The sequence below is a fragment of the Ammospiza caudacuta genome, chromosome 17 (genome assembly GCF_027887145.1).
Source record: "Ammospiza caudacuta isolate bAmmCau1 chromosome 17, bAmmCau1.pri, whole genome shotgun sequence".
NCBI lineage: Eukaryota > Metazoa > Chordata > Aves > Passeriformes > Passerellidae > Ammospiza > Ammospiza caudacuta.
The window spans coordinates 6,514,838-6,529,971 of record NC_080609.1 but is presented as its reverse complement, the minus strand read 5'-3'; the positions used below and the strand labels follow the sequence as shown (position 1 = coordinate 6,529,971).

General features: G+C 38.3%; 1 protein-coding gene across 2 annotated transcripts in view; it reads left to right on the top strand.

Annotated features, from left to right (window-relative positions):
* USP7 (ubiquitin specific peptidase 7) overlaps nucleotides 1-15,134 on the top strand; it is a 70,795-nt gene that overhangs the window by 30,321 nt on the left and 25,340 nt on the right. Inside the window, exons 2-8 of one of the 2 annotated variants that reach the window (XM_058816352.1) lie at nucleotides 208-312; nucleotides 704-736; nucleotides 5,889-6,087; nucleotides 7,460-7,598; nucleotides 8,294-8,382; nucleotides 9,099-9,207; nucleotides 13,872-14,002. In XM_058816352.1, coding sequence (XP_058672335.1) covers nucleotides 208-312; nucleotides 704-736; nucleotides 5,889-6,087; nucleotides 7,460-7,598; nucleotides 8,294-8,382; nucleotides 9,099-9,207; nucleotides 13,872-14,002 — 805 coding nt within the window. The remainder of the gene's footprint in view (nucleotides 1-207; nucleotides 313-703; nucleotides 737-5,888; nucleotides 6,088-7,459; nucleotides 7,599-8,293; nucleotides 8,383-9,098; nucleotides 9,208-13,871; nucleotides 14,003-15,134) is intronic. The other variant, XM_058816353.1, reaches the window with a different exon arrangement.

Here is a 15,134-nt window from a genome sequence, read left to right as displayed (position 1 = left end):
CTTTTTTCTTCATCCATAAATATTCACCTATATGGGGATTTTTTAAAGACACATACCAGTACAACTTCTGAGCAATTACTTAAATAAATACTGTTCTGTGCAAGTGTATACTATTCACCTGTCTCATAAACACTACCTGAGGCAAAAAAGTTAACTTCTAATTATTAATTATGTGTTTAATTTTTACATACTTTTTTTCTGTCTTAGCTGGAGATACAGATGATCCTCCAAGAATTACTCAAAATCCTGTCATTAATGGGAATGTAGCAATGGCTGACGGACATAACAACACTGAGGAAGACATGGAAGATGGTAAGTAAATATTTGATGAACACATGGTTTGTTTGGCTTCTTTAGTTTTGTGATTTTGAGAGAAAGTAGTCCATCTCTTACCTGTGTCCTGTGATCTGCAGCTCATTAAAAAAATGAATCCCTCTGTAGTCATGGCTGCTGGTTTTTTGTGTAGACATCCTTTTGACATAGCTGTACAATAAGATTAGACTTCTGAAGGATTGGGATTTTTTTCTTGTACTCTTTCTAGGTACTCATTTAAAAATTGCTGAAAGTGCTACTGTCCATTGTTATGTTTTGTGATGCAGCCCTTTAAAGGTGCTGCAGCTGGGCTTTGCTGAATATTAATTTTATCAGTTATGCAATTCCTTCAGGGTGTTTAGAATCCTTATCTGTCCTGCTCTCTTGTCAGGTGGCAGCTGTGATCTGGTTTTGTCTTTGTGTGGTAAGTCAGTGGTAACTATTCTGTTGATGAACATCTTTTGTTTTCAGTTCTGACACCTAATTTTACTTGCAAAAGCAAAAGAAAAATTATATATTAATGTCCTGTTAATAAAAGGGACATGTGTTTTTGAAGTCTTTTTCTTGGTCCATTAAATGAAAATAAGGATGTACAGTTTCTTGCAGAGGATCAAATAATTATAACTGGGTATATTCAAAGAAAGGTAACAAGTTTCTAAATCTGTTATGTTTAGTAAGGAAAATGTGCAGTGATTTTTCTTAGGAAGGGATATGGGCAGGGACTGCTCATTTTGAAGAATGAAATAAAATTGAGTTGGGAGAAGGGAAACATCATATGAGTGGGGTTTGTTCAATATTTTGTGCTGTCTTGTGAGAGTACATTTAGGACTAGGCTAAAACATTTAGTTTGATTTGTGCAAAAATATTGAGTGATTTTTTTCAGAAAAATCAGACTTTGAGGTTAAAGGTCAAAAAAGTGCTTATTTTAATGTGTTCAAGAATATAGAATACTATAGAAAATAGTAATGTTCCATGAAGAGAATAGGATTTAAATTCAGAACAAAAGCATCTCATGCTTGAATCACCTCTGTATCATTGACAGAGATAAAGTTTTCTGTGACCGGAGTCTTGCAATTAAAGAAAAATATAATCTGCTTAGCCTGTGAATTTTATTTGTGGAGTTACCTAATCTCATTCAGAGGGTTTTGATTTATTGCTCAGAGTCTGTTCTTATCAAAAGCTGTTATAAAAGATGTTAAATGTCTGTCAGGCCCTGGTATTTAGAGGGTGACAAGGGAAGGCTACATGGGTTGACGCCAACTGGCTAGAACAGATCTGTTTGAGCTCTGTTCTTGGTAGGAATGTTTATATGTAGAAAGCCTGGTAATGTTTGCTGTTGATACAACCAGTGCATAACACATTGGTGAATTAGAAAAATCCACTAGTTGGTCTGTATATACTTGCACAAATTAGCCAAAATAGGGACTTAAACTGCAGAAATAGCTGAGGCCGAGCAATCAGATATTCACCTCTTCATTCAGAATAACATTGACCTATTAGCCAAATAACTGCTGTGAACCTGTTTGTATCAATTCCCAACTCTTTGACTCTCAGAACTGGGTATTAAAGGTGTTGCACTAGGGAGAAAAAGTATCTGAAGGCATTTGACAGAACGTTTGTGGGAGCTTCTCATGCCTTTATGGACTTCCAGCATGGTCAGGAGCTTGGGCCCACTCTGCACTGGGACACCCTTCAGGCTTCAAGTGTGATTATTAAGCAATACTCTTAATAGTTCCTCATTATATTTGAATAAGGAGTGTCTGGCTACATGTTGGTGCTGCTACAGCTGTGCATTGACACAGATAGAGAAAAGTGTTATTGCAAAATGTTAGAGTTGCAAAAACATTCCTGAAGACTTACATCATGTAAGTGGATGGTGCCTCTTTTTCAAGTCTTGTAAATCAGATGAGTTGCTTGCTGTTGCATTATTTACACATCAGTGCAATTGTTCTCTTGCTGTTTGTGCTCTTGCTAACCTGGTTTGCAGTATGACGTGCATGGGTAATGGACAGCTCAGAGATTACAAAGACAGGGAAAATGGGAGATATGGGCTTCTCTGATAAATATGCAGTTTTCCTTTCAAGGGGCATCAATCTGAGCTGATACAGAATGGATGAGGAGAATTTAGATACCTCTTCAGTGAAATTAATGAGTTTAATGATTCCTGTGAGAGAGGTGAACAGTAAGATGAAAGGTTGATGCTTCCAGCTGGATCATAAAAATCGGCTTTCTGGTGATTTTCTGAGTTCAAGAAACTTTTGAGCTGGTTTTGTTCTTCCAGCTTAGCACATAAAGAAATGACTGATAAGATTGGGGAAAAAAAAAGTGCAGCTCTCATCCCCTTTGCTAGGCAACAGGCTGCAGGCATTGTGAGGCACAGGGAATGGGAGCAGCAGTGCACCTGCAGCAGGACTTTCAGATAAGGCTGTGTTCTCTCAAGGCTGTGACCAGTACCTGTTGCTGCTCTGTGGGAAGTCTTAGCAATTAAAAAAAACAACTGAAGGACTGTGCTGTGCTTTGTAAGGAGAAGGACTTAAATGAACCAAACTTTAAAAGCTGGAGTAGCAGCCTCTGCAAATAAAGTAAAAAATATTAAAAACAAGGCTCTGATCAAAACTTGTTTGCAAGTGCATGAGTATTCAAAGCAACACATAGAGTAAATTCTCTTAGAAGTTAAAGTTCAAACAGAAGGTCCCTAGCTGAACATAAACTCACAGCTTTGCCATTACCTCCTGAAGTCTCATTTCTGTGAAGAATTGCAGAGGCAAGAAGGCTTTCAGAAGCATCAGTCTTAGCCATATGCTGGTATTGCATGCTGTATTTGGATCATTATTAAAATATTCATAGAATATTCAGCCAGTTTCTCCATTAATAATTCAGGTTCAGAATATTTTAATAACTCCAGTGCACTTTCAAGGTAGCAACATTTACTAAGAGAATAAAGAAATCTGCTTCTCCCCAAAGTATCAACATTTAAATGTGTTTCAGCCTTAAAATGGATCCTGTTCAGTATTTGGATCTCTGATTTGAAGGATCTTTCTTCTGTGAAGATGCTGAATGTGACATTCATCACATCAATGAAAAAATGTTTCCCATGTAGCAAAGACAGTCCATTGCATGTAATTTGTCCAAGTATTGTCAGCTGGATCAATCCTTTTGACTTTGTGTTCAGTTTGTAGTTCTGGGATTTATAAAAGTCTCACTTGACAGTCACTACTAAATTATCCTGCTGCCAGTTGCAGTCTTTAACTGGCATCTGGAGGACATGTTCATGATGGCAAAAAAGGCTTTACATATTGGTGTAATTTTCACGTTTGCTATGTAAACTTCTTTTTCTAATAAAATTCATCCTTTAATCCATTATAGTTCCTAAGAAAAAATAGGCTTACTGACAGGAAAGGAATGTTGTTATTTTTAAAGACACTTCTATTTTAGGGTTGACCTGTGTTACAAGGCTGCATTTTTATGGAGCAGTTACTACTGCTTGTTCAAATATTTTACAGAGAAGAGTTCCCATTCCCTGGTGAGCTCTCATGCACAGGCTTTTCTGAAAAGAAACCAAGAAATACAGGCAAACTTCCTCTGAAGCATCTGCAGATGCTGCGTGGGCTGCATTTTTTAGCTGACACTGTAGCAGCACTGCTGCATCCTTGTGCTGAAGTGCTTTGAAAGCTGCATCAAAGGAGGCAGAAAGCAAACTTGGCTCGTTTTTTGGAAGCTCAGGCTGAGCCCAGAAGCACTGATATCATGATTGTGAGTAGGGAGGTGGCCTCAAGTTGGTTTGAGATACACGTGTGATACAAGACTGATTTTAAAATAAGTGTGTTACAGATTTGTTTCATCCTGGCTGCAGATCAAGTTAGAGCTCCTCTGTCTGCAGCCTGTCGGGTTCTTGGGTGTAGAGGATCAGCTCTTCACTCTGTCAACAGGCAGTGAGTAGTGAGACTGGGAAGAGAGCATTTTATAAGTAGGTGACAGACTGTAGTTAGCTGCACTTCAGAGGGAAAAAGGAGAAAGTAATCCTTTGAACTCTCATGTTACTGAGGAAGCTGACAGCACAGGGCAACACCAAGGTCTTTGCAGGAGTGGAGGGGACAGGAAGCAGATTTGGGCTGTAGTACCTCCAAGAGATAATTGGAGTGCTTGGGGCTGTCAGACCATACACAAAAAATATTCTGTGTTGCAGTTCAGGAGCAGGACAACTGCTCGAAAACTGCTTCATGAGGGAGAAGAATGAAATCTGTCCTAGCTCCCTAGCAGTTGTTGCTAAAACTTGGTAATTTTCTGTATGAAATGTATAATCTTTATCCTGTTGCATGTTGTAATCAAGAGTGTTCCATTTTTAAATTAAGGTAGCAATCAGGACTCACCTGTGTTTTGGAAAAATGATTCAGTGCTGTGTCTGGTGCTGTGCCAAGCTGAGTAAACCTCTGCTGTCCCTGTATGGCAAGGACACATTTGCTGTACTCTGTGCCTTGTCACAGCTCACACTCTGACTTCTACCTCGGTGGTGTTGTCCCTCAGTGCTGTTTGATTTCAGTGCCACTGCATGTGTGACATATCTTTGGTTGTGCATCCCCCATGGGTGCAGTGAGAGCAGCAGGGTGACCATGGGTGTGCTCATACAACCTCCTTAGAGCCAGGATTCCCTGTTACACCAGTGTCAGACTGGAACCATGGCAGTGTCTTGTGCATCCCTGGCCTGTCAAGATGTTGGGATAAGTTGCAGGTTTTTTCTCTGAGTGCAATATGAGGCGTGTCACAGTAAAGAGAGCCTGGCCTTGTGCCTTGCTGAATCTGTCACAGTCTCCAGCACCCTGTTATAGCTGTGTACTACAGAAGCAGAACAGATTGTGGTAGGTGAAGAACTGGGTATGTGGGAAGAAGGCAAAATTACTTTATTTGTATGTGTCAAAATAAGCTCTTTGAAAAAAAAATAGTCTCATTTAACTTAGTGCTAGACCACTAAAAATCTCCAAAGTCTTTGCATAGCATAAAGAAAACAGGACCCTACTCTTGAGCTGATTTTCAGCAAACTGATACGATTTTACAGAACTCCAACAACCATCCTCTGGCATTCATCTGTTTCAAATCTACTATTGCAAGCCAAAAGCAACTAAATGGTGACATGATATCAACATGGGCATTTGAACAGATTGTGAAACTCCATTGTGCATATGGGTTCACACAGAGAAGTGACTTAAACTGGGCTGTGGAGATGCTACACAACAAGAAGAGTTAGAGTGGGCTGTGATTTAGTTGTAGAGCATTTGATGTCTCTGTCTTACTGCACCTGCTGCTTTAAAAGAAGCTAGAGTGGTAACAAATCCAAAGAAGCATTGGAGGAAATAGTGTACAAAAGGAATGTGTCTTGCAGTGCCATGTTTGCCTGAATGGAGTTGCAGTGTTTTTCAAAATGAAAAACTTGAGATGTCAGTAATTAAGTCCTGTGGGATGGGGATGTTTTTGTTGCTGCCAATATTCCACTACGTGAAACATGCTCATGTTCCATGATGTTGGTCATTTTGGAGTGAGGAAGGGGAGGTGTTTGAAGCCATGCTGTGTGTGTGTTACAGATACCAGCTGGCGATCAGAAGCCACGTTTCAGTTTACAGTGGAACGCTTCAACAGGTTGAGTGAGTCAGTGCTCAGCCCGCCGTGCTTCGTTCGCAATTTGCCGTGGAAGATCATGGTGATGCCTCGGCTCTACCCCGACAGACCTCACCAAAAGAGTGTAGGATTCTTCCTTCAGTGCAATGCTGAGTCTGATTCCACGTAAGAGCCTTTTAATTATTGTACAGCTCCTCCCTTGATACTGGTTAATCTATTGCAAGAGATACAAACAAACCCTTGCTTTCTGTCAGAGGAAAGAATTGCAAGGGTTTGAGTGCCCTTTACCCCCCACCTTTCTGAATCTCAAAGCATAAGAATAATCCCCTCTTTAGGGTGAGCTAAAGTCAGCTTGTGTGACTAGAAGTTTGTGGTAGAATTTAGATCTATGCTTGCTGAAGGAGAAGCCCTTGACTGACAGTTATCTTGGCATGGAAAAATTCTGGGTTTATTTCAAATGAAAATGGAGTTTCTCTATCCATGCCAAGCTATAAATGCTGCCCTGTGAAGCATGTGAGCAGGTAACTGCTACCAGTGCAGGCAGAGCAGGGCATGAGTGCTCTCCTTAAGTGGAGTCCATCACTCACCCAGAAAGGTCTGAACATGTGTGTGTTCTTGGGGTCCTGCATGCTGATCAACATTGGCTACCTTTGACCACTTTTGGAAATAACAGAAAAATTTAAAAAGATAACTACAAATTTCTGGAGCATTCCTGTAGCTTATCCAGGAGGAGTGCAGACCTCTCAGGTGTCCTTTCCAATAGGGTAACTCCATTCTGGCACTGAACCTCACAAAGCTTGTTGTTTACTCTCAATAATAAATTCTACTTCTTCACCATTTTTAGAATTTAGAGGTGAGTGTTCAGGGCAGAATGTGAAGAAAAAGTTATAAGTGTATTAACAAGTCTCAGGCCATGTGATTCACATCCAAGCATTTACAGAAAAGGGTGATCTTCAGAAGTACCAACCAAGGTGCAGCTGGTGGAGCTGAGCAAGCAGTGCCAGTGCATGAGGCAGTGACAGGACCTGGTCTGAGCTGTGTCCACACTGATTGCCTTGTACAAGTGGTGGTTTTGAACACAGTGGTCATGAAGAAGTGCTGCTGGGACAATTAGTGTTGGGGAGTTTATCTTGTGGGAGGGAGGGTAGAAGCTCCTCATCCTTTGCTTCCCAAAGGCTGAGACCTCCCTGTCTGTAGACACCAAGAGCACTTGGAGCTGCCCATCCCTGTGCAGTGAGGCAGATCAGAACTAACTCACCTGGGGGAGCCCTCAGCTTCTTAAACAACCTGCAAACCACTGACACACTTTCTTGTCAACACTGTTGCCATAAGAAAATCTCCATTCCAGCTTCATAATGTGGCTTCAGAAAGCCCCAGAGGTTCATGCCCTCAATAACAATTAACATCTAATAAGGAAAAAAAAAAATCAGATGTGTGAAAGTAATGAACCAAAAATTTCTAACAAAAAAAAGTTATGTAACTTGCTATAAAAAGCTTGGTTTTGAAAGAGTTTCAAGTGTTTCTTCTGTATTTATAGGTCATGGTCCTGTCATGCACAAGCAGTTCTCAAGATAATAAACTACAAGGATGATGAAAAATCATTCAGTCGTCGTATTAGTCACTTGTTCTTTCACAAGGAGAATGACTGGGGCTTTTCTAACTTCATGGCCTGGAGTGTAAGTAATTGGACATCTATTAATCTGTTGCTAGGTAGGAGCAGTTTTGTACCTGTCCTCCTGCATACTGATGTGCTGATAGCAAAGGGATTTTTCCCCAAGCTGTTGGTTTTTTTCTATCATTGCTGTAGATTTATTTTCAGTTTCTTACTCTGTTAACTTGATTTTTTAAGAGTGCTTTTACTTATGTTGTAATTTAAATATTCCCTCATTACTGTTTTATGCCTGGCTGATTGTGTTTTGTTATCACTAGGTGATAGTCACTGACATTCTGAAGCAGCATAAATTTGCTTGTGTTCTTTCTGTATATGTACATGTATGTTTATTGCCCTGATAGTACTACTAAGGTTTCTCTTGAATTGTGAGAGCTTTTTAAGCATTTGCAAAGGTTTTGGAATATTGTCCAGAAGAAGCAGAACATTTGATTACCAACTCTTACATCATTGAAAACCAAAAAACTACTGCAAAATCTTAAAAGGCAGGAACAAGTTTTCTGCATTGAGACACTAAAAAAAGAATTAAAATCTAGTAAACTGTAAAACAACTGCTTTGGTGTTCTTCAGTTTTTCTTCTTCAGTTTATTAGTACTGATAACTCAGGCTTGGAAATTAGAAAGTGGTGTCTAACAGGATGCTTTACTGCAGCCATGTTGCATGTTCCACTTTTCATGTTCCTGTGTCATTGGTGTTTTACAGGAAGTTACTGATCCTGAAAAAGGCTTTATAGAAGAGGACAAAGTTACTTTTGAAGTCTATGTTCAAGCAGATGCTCCACACGGAGTAGCGTAAGTGTCTTTGATTAAAAACAAAGCAGTGTTAAAAATTCTTGTATTCTATATAATTCTAATATTTTTATGTTGTTTGTGATCATTCAAGTATTCTGTGCTATTGTCATTTGTAGCTCCCATCAGACATTCTCACTTTGTCACGACTAGTTGATGAATTCTCACATGGCAATTTTTTCATAGTCACAGAGATTTTGTATAGCTTAAATTTCTGTTTGCATTACTCAGCAAAATGCTGTGGAGCTCAGCTTCTGTGTGAGTTGGTTTGTGATTGAACACCTCTGCAGTTGTGGCCTGAGCATTTGTGGTGTGGGAACTGATGGGGCTTCAGGTGCAGCCAAGTGCTGTGTAACCTACCTTGGTTTACAATTGTTGTAAAACTGCTTCATGTCAGTTGTTCTCCTTCATGGCACTTGTAAACAATGGGGTTGTACAGAGGTGCAGACTTGCCCTTAAAAGTACAGCTCTGAGCTCCAGGACACCCTCACAGGACATCATTTTTCTGCCATATGGAACATATTAAAAAAAAAGGTAGTAAAATCACTAAGCATCTAATTGCAAAGCCTGTTGTTACTGGCAGGCAGCAGTGGAGTGGAGTTTGAACCTTCAGTAGCAGTGGAGAGTAGCTGATACCTACCAGCAGCTACCTTAGAACAAACACTCTTTATTGTTGGAATACAGAACTTCCTTGTTTTTAACCACAAACTATTTTCTAGGTGGGATTCAAAGAAGCACACAGGATATGTTGGCTTAAAGAACCAGGGAGCAACTTGTTACATGAACAGTTTGTTACAGACTTTATTTTTCACAAATCAGCTACGAAAGGTAAGCAATACATGAAAGAACATGAGATTATAACTTTGGCTGTTTTAATTAGCATTTCTGAATGCTTCAAAACAGACCTGTGTGATCCTTTTGCCTCCTTTATCCTTTCAGAGAGTTGTGACTTACATGGTGATGCATGTCTTACTGCAGGCAGAGTACAGGAAGCTTCCTTTTGTAGTTTGTGGAACACAAGCTTTTGTCTTCTGTGGAAGCAGGCAGAGCACCTGAAGAAGAGCACCTGAGCTTAGGGGGTGTTTCTGTATTCTGTATTATATGGTAATATTGCTAGGAATTGCTGGGGGCAGGGAAAGCAGTTTAACCTTGAAGATAAAAGATGAAACAATTTCCCTTTTCTGAAATACTTAAAATAGGGAATTATGACGTCTCAGCCCATAAACAATGCACAAAGATGCACATTTGCTCCATCTTGAAATTACTAATATGCAGCAGAATTTTTTTGTTATTATGGTTGCCATTCTTTAGTGATGGAAAACATTACATTTTCAGTAGTTCAAACAACATAATTTTATATTTACTTTAGTAATATTTTTTTGTTTACTGTAGGTGTTATTTCTTTGCTGCAAAGAACTTCTTTAAATACCTTTTTAATAAATATCTCATCTAAAGCCAGGATAAAATACACTAGATAATGTATAACTTTAAAATTGTGCAGGACCCTTACTGGGATTAAAAACAGAAATGGTGACTGGATATTGGAGGTGGCTATTTAGAAGAGGGAATGTACTTGGAAAAAAAAACAACGTGGCACTATTCAGTGTATTGGAGCTTCCTATTGATCCTAATTCATCCATCTGTGCATTTCTGCACTTACTGACTGTCTCTTAGTGAAAATGAACTGCTCTAACTTGGACTTTCTCTTATGTAGACTAGTTGCAGTTCAGTTAAGCTTTCTTTTCCCTTTTTGATGTACCTGCTTTCCACTGTTTGTAATTTCCCACCATCTTACTTTTTATATCTCTGTGGTAGGTGTCCCAGTTGGCATTTCTTCTTTCTCTTTGTAATGCTGTTCACTCTGAAGCACTGCAAAAGAAAAATAACACTTCAAACTCCAATAGAATGTAACTGAGATCTTCCTAATGCCATGGACAACAGATAAATACTTGACTTGTTTTACATGATGCACCTGTTCCTTTTTTGCAGGAGGTATAATTTACTCATTCAGTTTATCACTCATTATAGTGCCTGTTCTTTTTGCTCAGCACTCAATGTTTGTACATTTTACTCTTTTGGATAACTCACTTTGCTCTTGAGAGGAAAAAAAAGTGGTTTTGTAATAGCTCCATCTAATGCAGTTGAGTAGTTTCAAGACTGTCTTGTACCCACTAAATCAGTATGTACCATGAAAGAGTGAAGAAGGAATTCTTTTTATAATACATATTGGTTTCAACTGAACTGATCTTACCAGGCATTTCCTGCACTTCTTCCCCAGCCCCAAAATAAAAGCAACTTTCAGCATCTCTTAATATCTGGGTAGTGACCATGTGAGAAAACCTAATTTACAGAGTTGGTAGCTGCAGCTTCTTTTATGGAAGTGTTCCTGGACATCAGCTGGAATGTTCAATTCCTTGCTCATTCCTCAGATTTTCAGAGCCCCTCAGACAGAACAGATGAAAAAAACCAGTGGCAGTTTTAGACAGCTTTAGCACTTATCTCCATTGGTACAGATCAGGAAGAATCAATTGCTTCCTTGTCTGAAAAAAGTATTTTTTACAATTTTGTTTTCACTTTGGTCAAACTTGTTCTTAAACCAAGGTAAAATAAAACAAAACGTGCAGTACCCTTGGTTTGCTTTTCACCATTTCCATAATTTCAGTGAATCCTCCTTCCTTGGAAGAAACAATGATTTCTGTTGCTGTTACTTGAGCTTTGTTCACAGAGGAGCTGCTGTCAGGAGCAGAGCTGGGGAAGCAATGAACAATAGCAAAGGCAGGCACATCCCTGTGGCAAGTCAGGCCCTGGGGAAGCGTGGGTGAGGATGATGGAGAGCTCCTTTCTTCTCTGCTCTGCTTCCCCATGGCACATGGGAGGCTCTGGTTGGAAATGAGACCTCCCTCTTAAGCAACAAGAGGTGGCTTCAGTGGCAGAGAATAAAGAAAGGAGCTTTGACATTAGAGCACATTGTTATTTGTTGTTTGGGAGTGATAAATGTGTGCTTATTCCAGTAGGGGCAGGGGTGGCTTCCCAGAGGATCCAGGTGTCACCCTGGACTCTGATACCTGAGGTGTCCCTTTGGTGCCTGTGGCTGCATTCGGGGCATTTTGGAACTTTCTGCTGGTTCCCTTGTAAAAGTCCCTACAACTCATAAGAACATTACAGAATGTCTATATAAATACATTAAAATAATAAATGCTGGTCCATTTCACCCTGATCTGGTTCTTCTCAAGTTATCCAATATATTTTACCTAACCTTGGAATTCCATGCACAGTATTTATTTCCCTTCTTTCAGTAATTCCTGATTTTAAGCAATGTGTTCAAAGTTACCTGTAGCATTCTATTATTATATAAATATCTAAAATTTTTTTCATATCTCTCAATATGCCTGTACATGTTCCTATCCCTCTTTAATGTTCCTTTCCTGAGGGAACTTCTCAGGTGTTAAATGAGACACCCTGCTATTTTACATGGATCAGAATGCCTCACTCCTTTATCATGAGGTCAAGCTTTCAGAATCTGGAAGGATAAGGCAAAAAAAGCTTTGAAGAGGATAATATTTAAAAAATGGTAGTGTGGAGAAACACTTAAACTTAAAGAAATGAGCTCCAATATTACCTAAACACAGAAACAGAATGAAGAGCCAAGAAAGGCTGCGTTAAATGTCTGCTTTGTCATAACACATGTAGAATTTCCAAAGAAGTAAAATTGGTGTTTTTGTTCAATGACAACTGGAATGTAGTAATTATAAGTAAGTTGTAAATTACTGTTTGAGTTTTACTTGAGAGATATAGGAAGGGAATTAATTGTCCAGATGGTATATGAGAAAAACATTTTTAAAATTGAGAACTAAAGGCAAAGGATTTGATTTTGATTAATTATCAAGGTATTCTGAACTCCAGTTTATGCATTTTTGAAGGAAGAGTCAATCACAGGATTGATTTTTAGCCTGCTGTAGGTTAGCATATTAGTATTTATTTTTTGAATGTATCAACACTGACTATATTTGCATTTTTTCATGACTTGATTTTCACACTTTGTTTCTATTTGTTTAACATAGCAAGTATCTATATATTTGTTTTTTAAAAAGCATTTATAAGATGTTCAAAAAGGTTAATAGAGACTGATGATAGAGTTTTGGAAGATCTGAGGCTTGATCATTCAACTACTTTAGTTCCTACCATTAGCAAGTGACACCTACCCTTAAAAAGCTTCATAAACCAGGTACAGGAAGAGGTTTAAAGTTGACTCTTCAAGGTGCTCAACAAAAGTTAAAGGCTTATTGAGTTTCAACAGTTAAAACCTGTTGCCAGTGATAAAACTGAAGATGCAATTTTCTTCAATTTATAAAATTTATAAAAGAAGTTTGAGCAAATCTCAAAGTGGAGCAAGGAAGTTGATAAATTTCAAATTTTTATTAAGGCTTCCTCTTAATATGTGTAAGTACTACTAAAGTGCGACTTGCAACTGAGGAGGAATAAAATTTGGAAGTTACTTATGTTCATGATTCTGTTTTAGATCATCTCTATTGATTGGTAACTTCTGAAAATTAAATAAAAAATCCTAAATGCACCCAGGTCCACTTCAGCACTTCACTCTCAGAAATGGATCATTCCCTGGTGTTTCACAGGCAGAAATTCAGATGGTAATTTCTCTGGTTTTAACAGGTCATTTTCTCATATGCTGCTTAATATTGGAGGCTTTTTTAGTTTCATTTGTTGCCTAATCTCCTTCCAGGGCTGTCTGTTCCTTTTTATATTTACACTTCTCAAATGAACATCTCCCTTTTGTTTGCTCTTCCTTTCCCCTAGATGTATTGCTGTACACTTTTTAAAAAGTAAATCTCATCTCAGTGACTATTGAACTCTCCTAATCCCTGTTTGGTTTATTTGTGTAATTTCTTTGTTCCCAATCCTTCCCAGGTCAGTATAATCAGTGAATTGAATTGTTAAGCTGTTTATTTGCTTTACAGTGATGACGTTAAGTAGGAATGAATGAATGAATCAGGAACTCTCAGAGCTTCCTCTGACATCTTTCTCCATGTGGACCATTTCTGGTTTTGTTCACTTGTTGCCCTTTATGGTTTCACGTGGTTGCTTTTTCATAAAACCAGTTATTTTCAAGTCTGTGGTATTGACTGCTGTATCTGATCCTACTGTGATGATTGCAGAGACATACTGGGCATGAGAAGGTATTTGAAGGTGTTAAATGCTTTAGTGCATTTGCTGTTCTAGGCTGGAATAAGGGAGCTACTTAGATAAAATAACTATGAATGGAATCTGTTGTTCACATTTTTCTAACCACTGTGCTCTAGGAAGAGTTGTTCCAGACAATTAATGTTTTTGCACTACAGTACAAGATTTTTTTCAGACTTTTTTGAAGTGTTGATTAAATTGAGTTCTATGAAGGAAGTCACTGAAGAGGAAAGAATGCATTAAACAGGATGAGCAATAAACTTTTCTGATACTAATTGAACTAAATGCTTTTTCAGGCTGTGTACATGATGCCCACAGAAGGAGATGATTCATCCAAAAGTGTTCCTTTAGCATTGCAAAGAGTGTTTTATGAGCTGCAACATAGTGACAAACCAGTTGGAACTAAAAAGCTAACAAAATCATTTGGGTAAGTTTCAGAAATCTTGACTGTTTATTGAACTTGGGCTTCATAAAGCTTTTCTTTAAAAAGATAATATTTTAATAAGGTTACTTTTAGAGAGGTGCAGAGAAGTGTTAATGTAACATGGTGTTAATTGTTAACTTTCTGTAGTCTACTTGCATAGGATTTTATTTGTTTCTGTATAGGATTTTTTGTTTCTGTATAGGATTACTTGCATAGGATTTTATTTGTTTCTGTACCATTCCCCTTCCCAAAAAATCTGACTTTTGGATCAACTGTCTTTAATACTGTATTAAAGCCAGTATTAAAGACAGTTGATCCAAAAGTCAGATTTTTTGGGAAGGGGAATGGTACAGAAACAGAGCTGTTACAAGCAGGGTTATCATTTACCTGAACATTGTGTGATGCGTTTGACTTAAGTAAAATTTAAAGAAAATAGTCATTGAAACATTGCAGTTCATGTATTGTTAATGTCTTTTAAAATGGAATCTGTTTTAGAATTAGTGCAATAGCAGTTATTTGCATGTCCATTGAACATTGATGGCTGCTGTAACATGTTCCTACAACATACTGAAGACACAAGTTAGGACAGAAAGATTAACATTATTATAACCTTTACAAGTCTTCTCTTTGCATGTCTTGTAAGTGCGGAGTAGGATTTAATTAAAATCCATTCTGAAATACTTTTATTTTGTGTTACTTTGTCTCACTGTATTTATAGGCTAGTCTTGTAGTAATACTGACAAGCCCTGTTTTATTTCAAAACACATTAGGAACATATCTTATTTCAAAGTACACATTGTATCATCTTTTTCATACAGTTGTTCATCCTGCATCTGCTGCTTCAACCTGTAGTTGTGCTCTCTCCTAAAACAACCTCTTTACAACCTTGTGTCTTGGCAACCTTGACTCTTCCCCTTTAGGGGAATCTTAAAAGGAAATCAGTAGCCTCAGTGTTGTCTGTTTATCTGGCCATACCCTCTTCCTACTAGCACATTGTATATTTGGTGTATCAGTGCTCCTACTGTTCTGTTACTTGGTGATAGAGTAAACATTTCATCTCCAGTTAAGATCCCAACTGTGTCATAGTCAGTAGCTTGAAGAGGCCTTTCCCAAGAGTGTTGTAGGTGCTTAATTT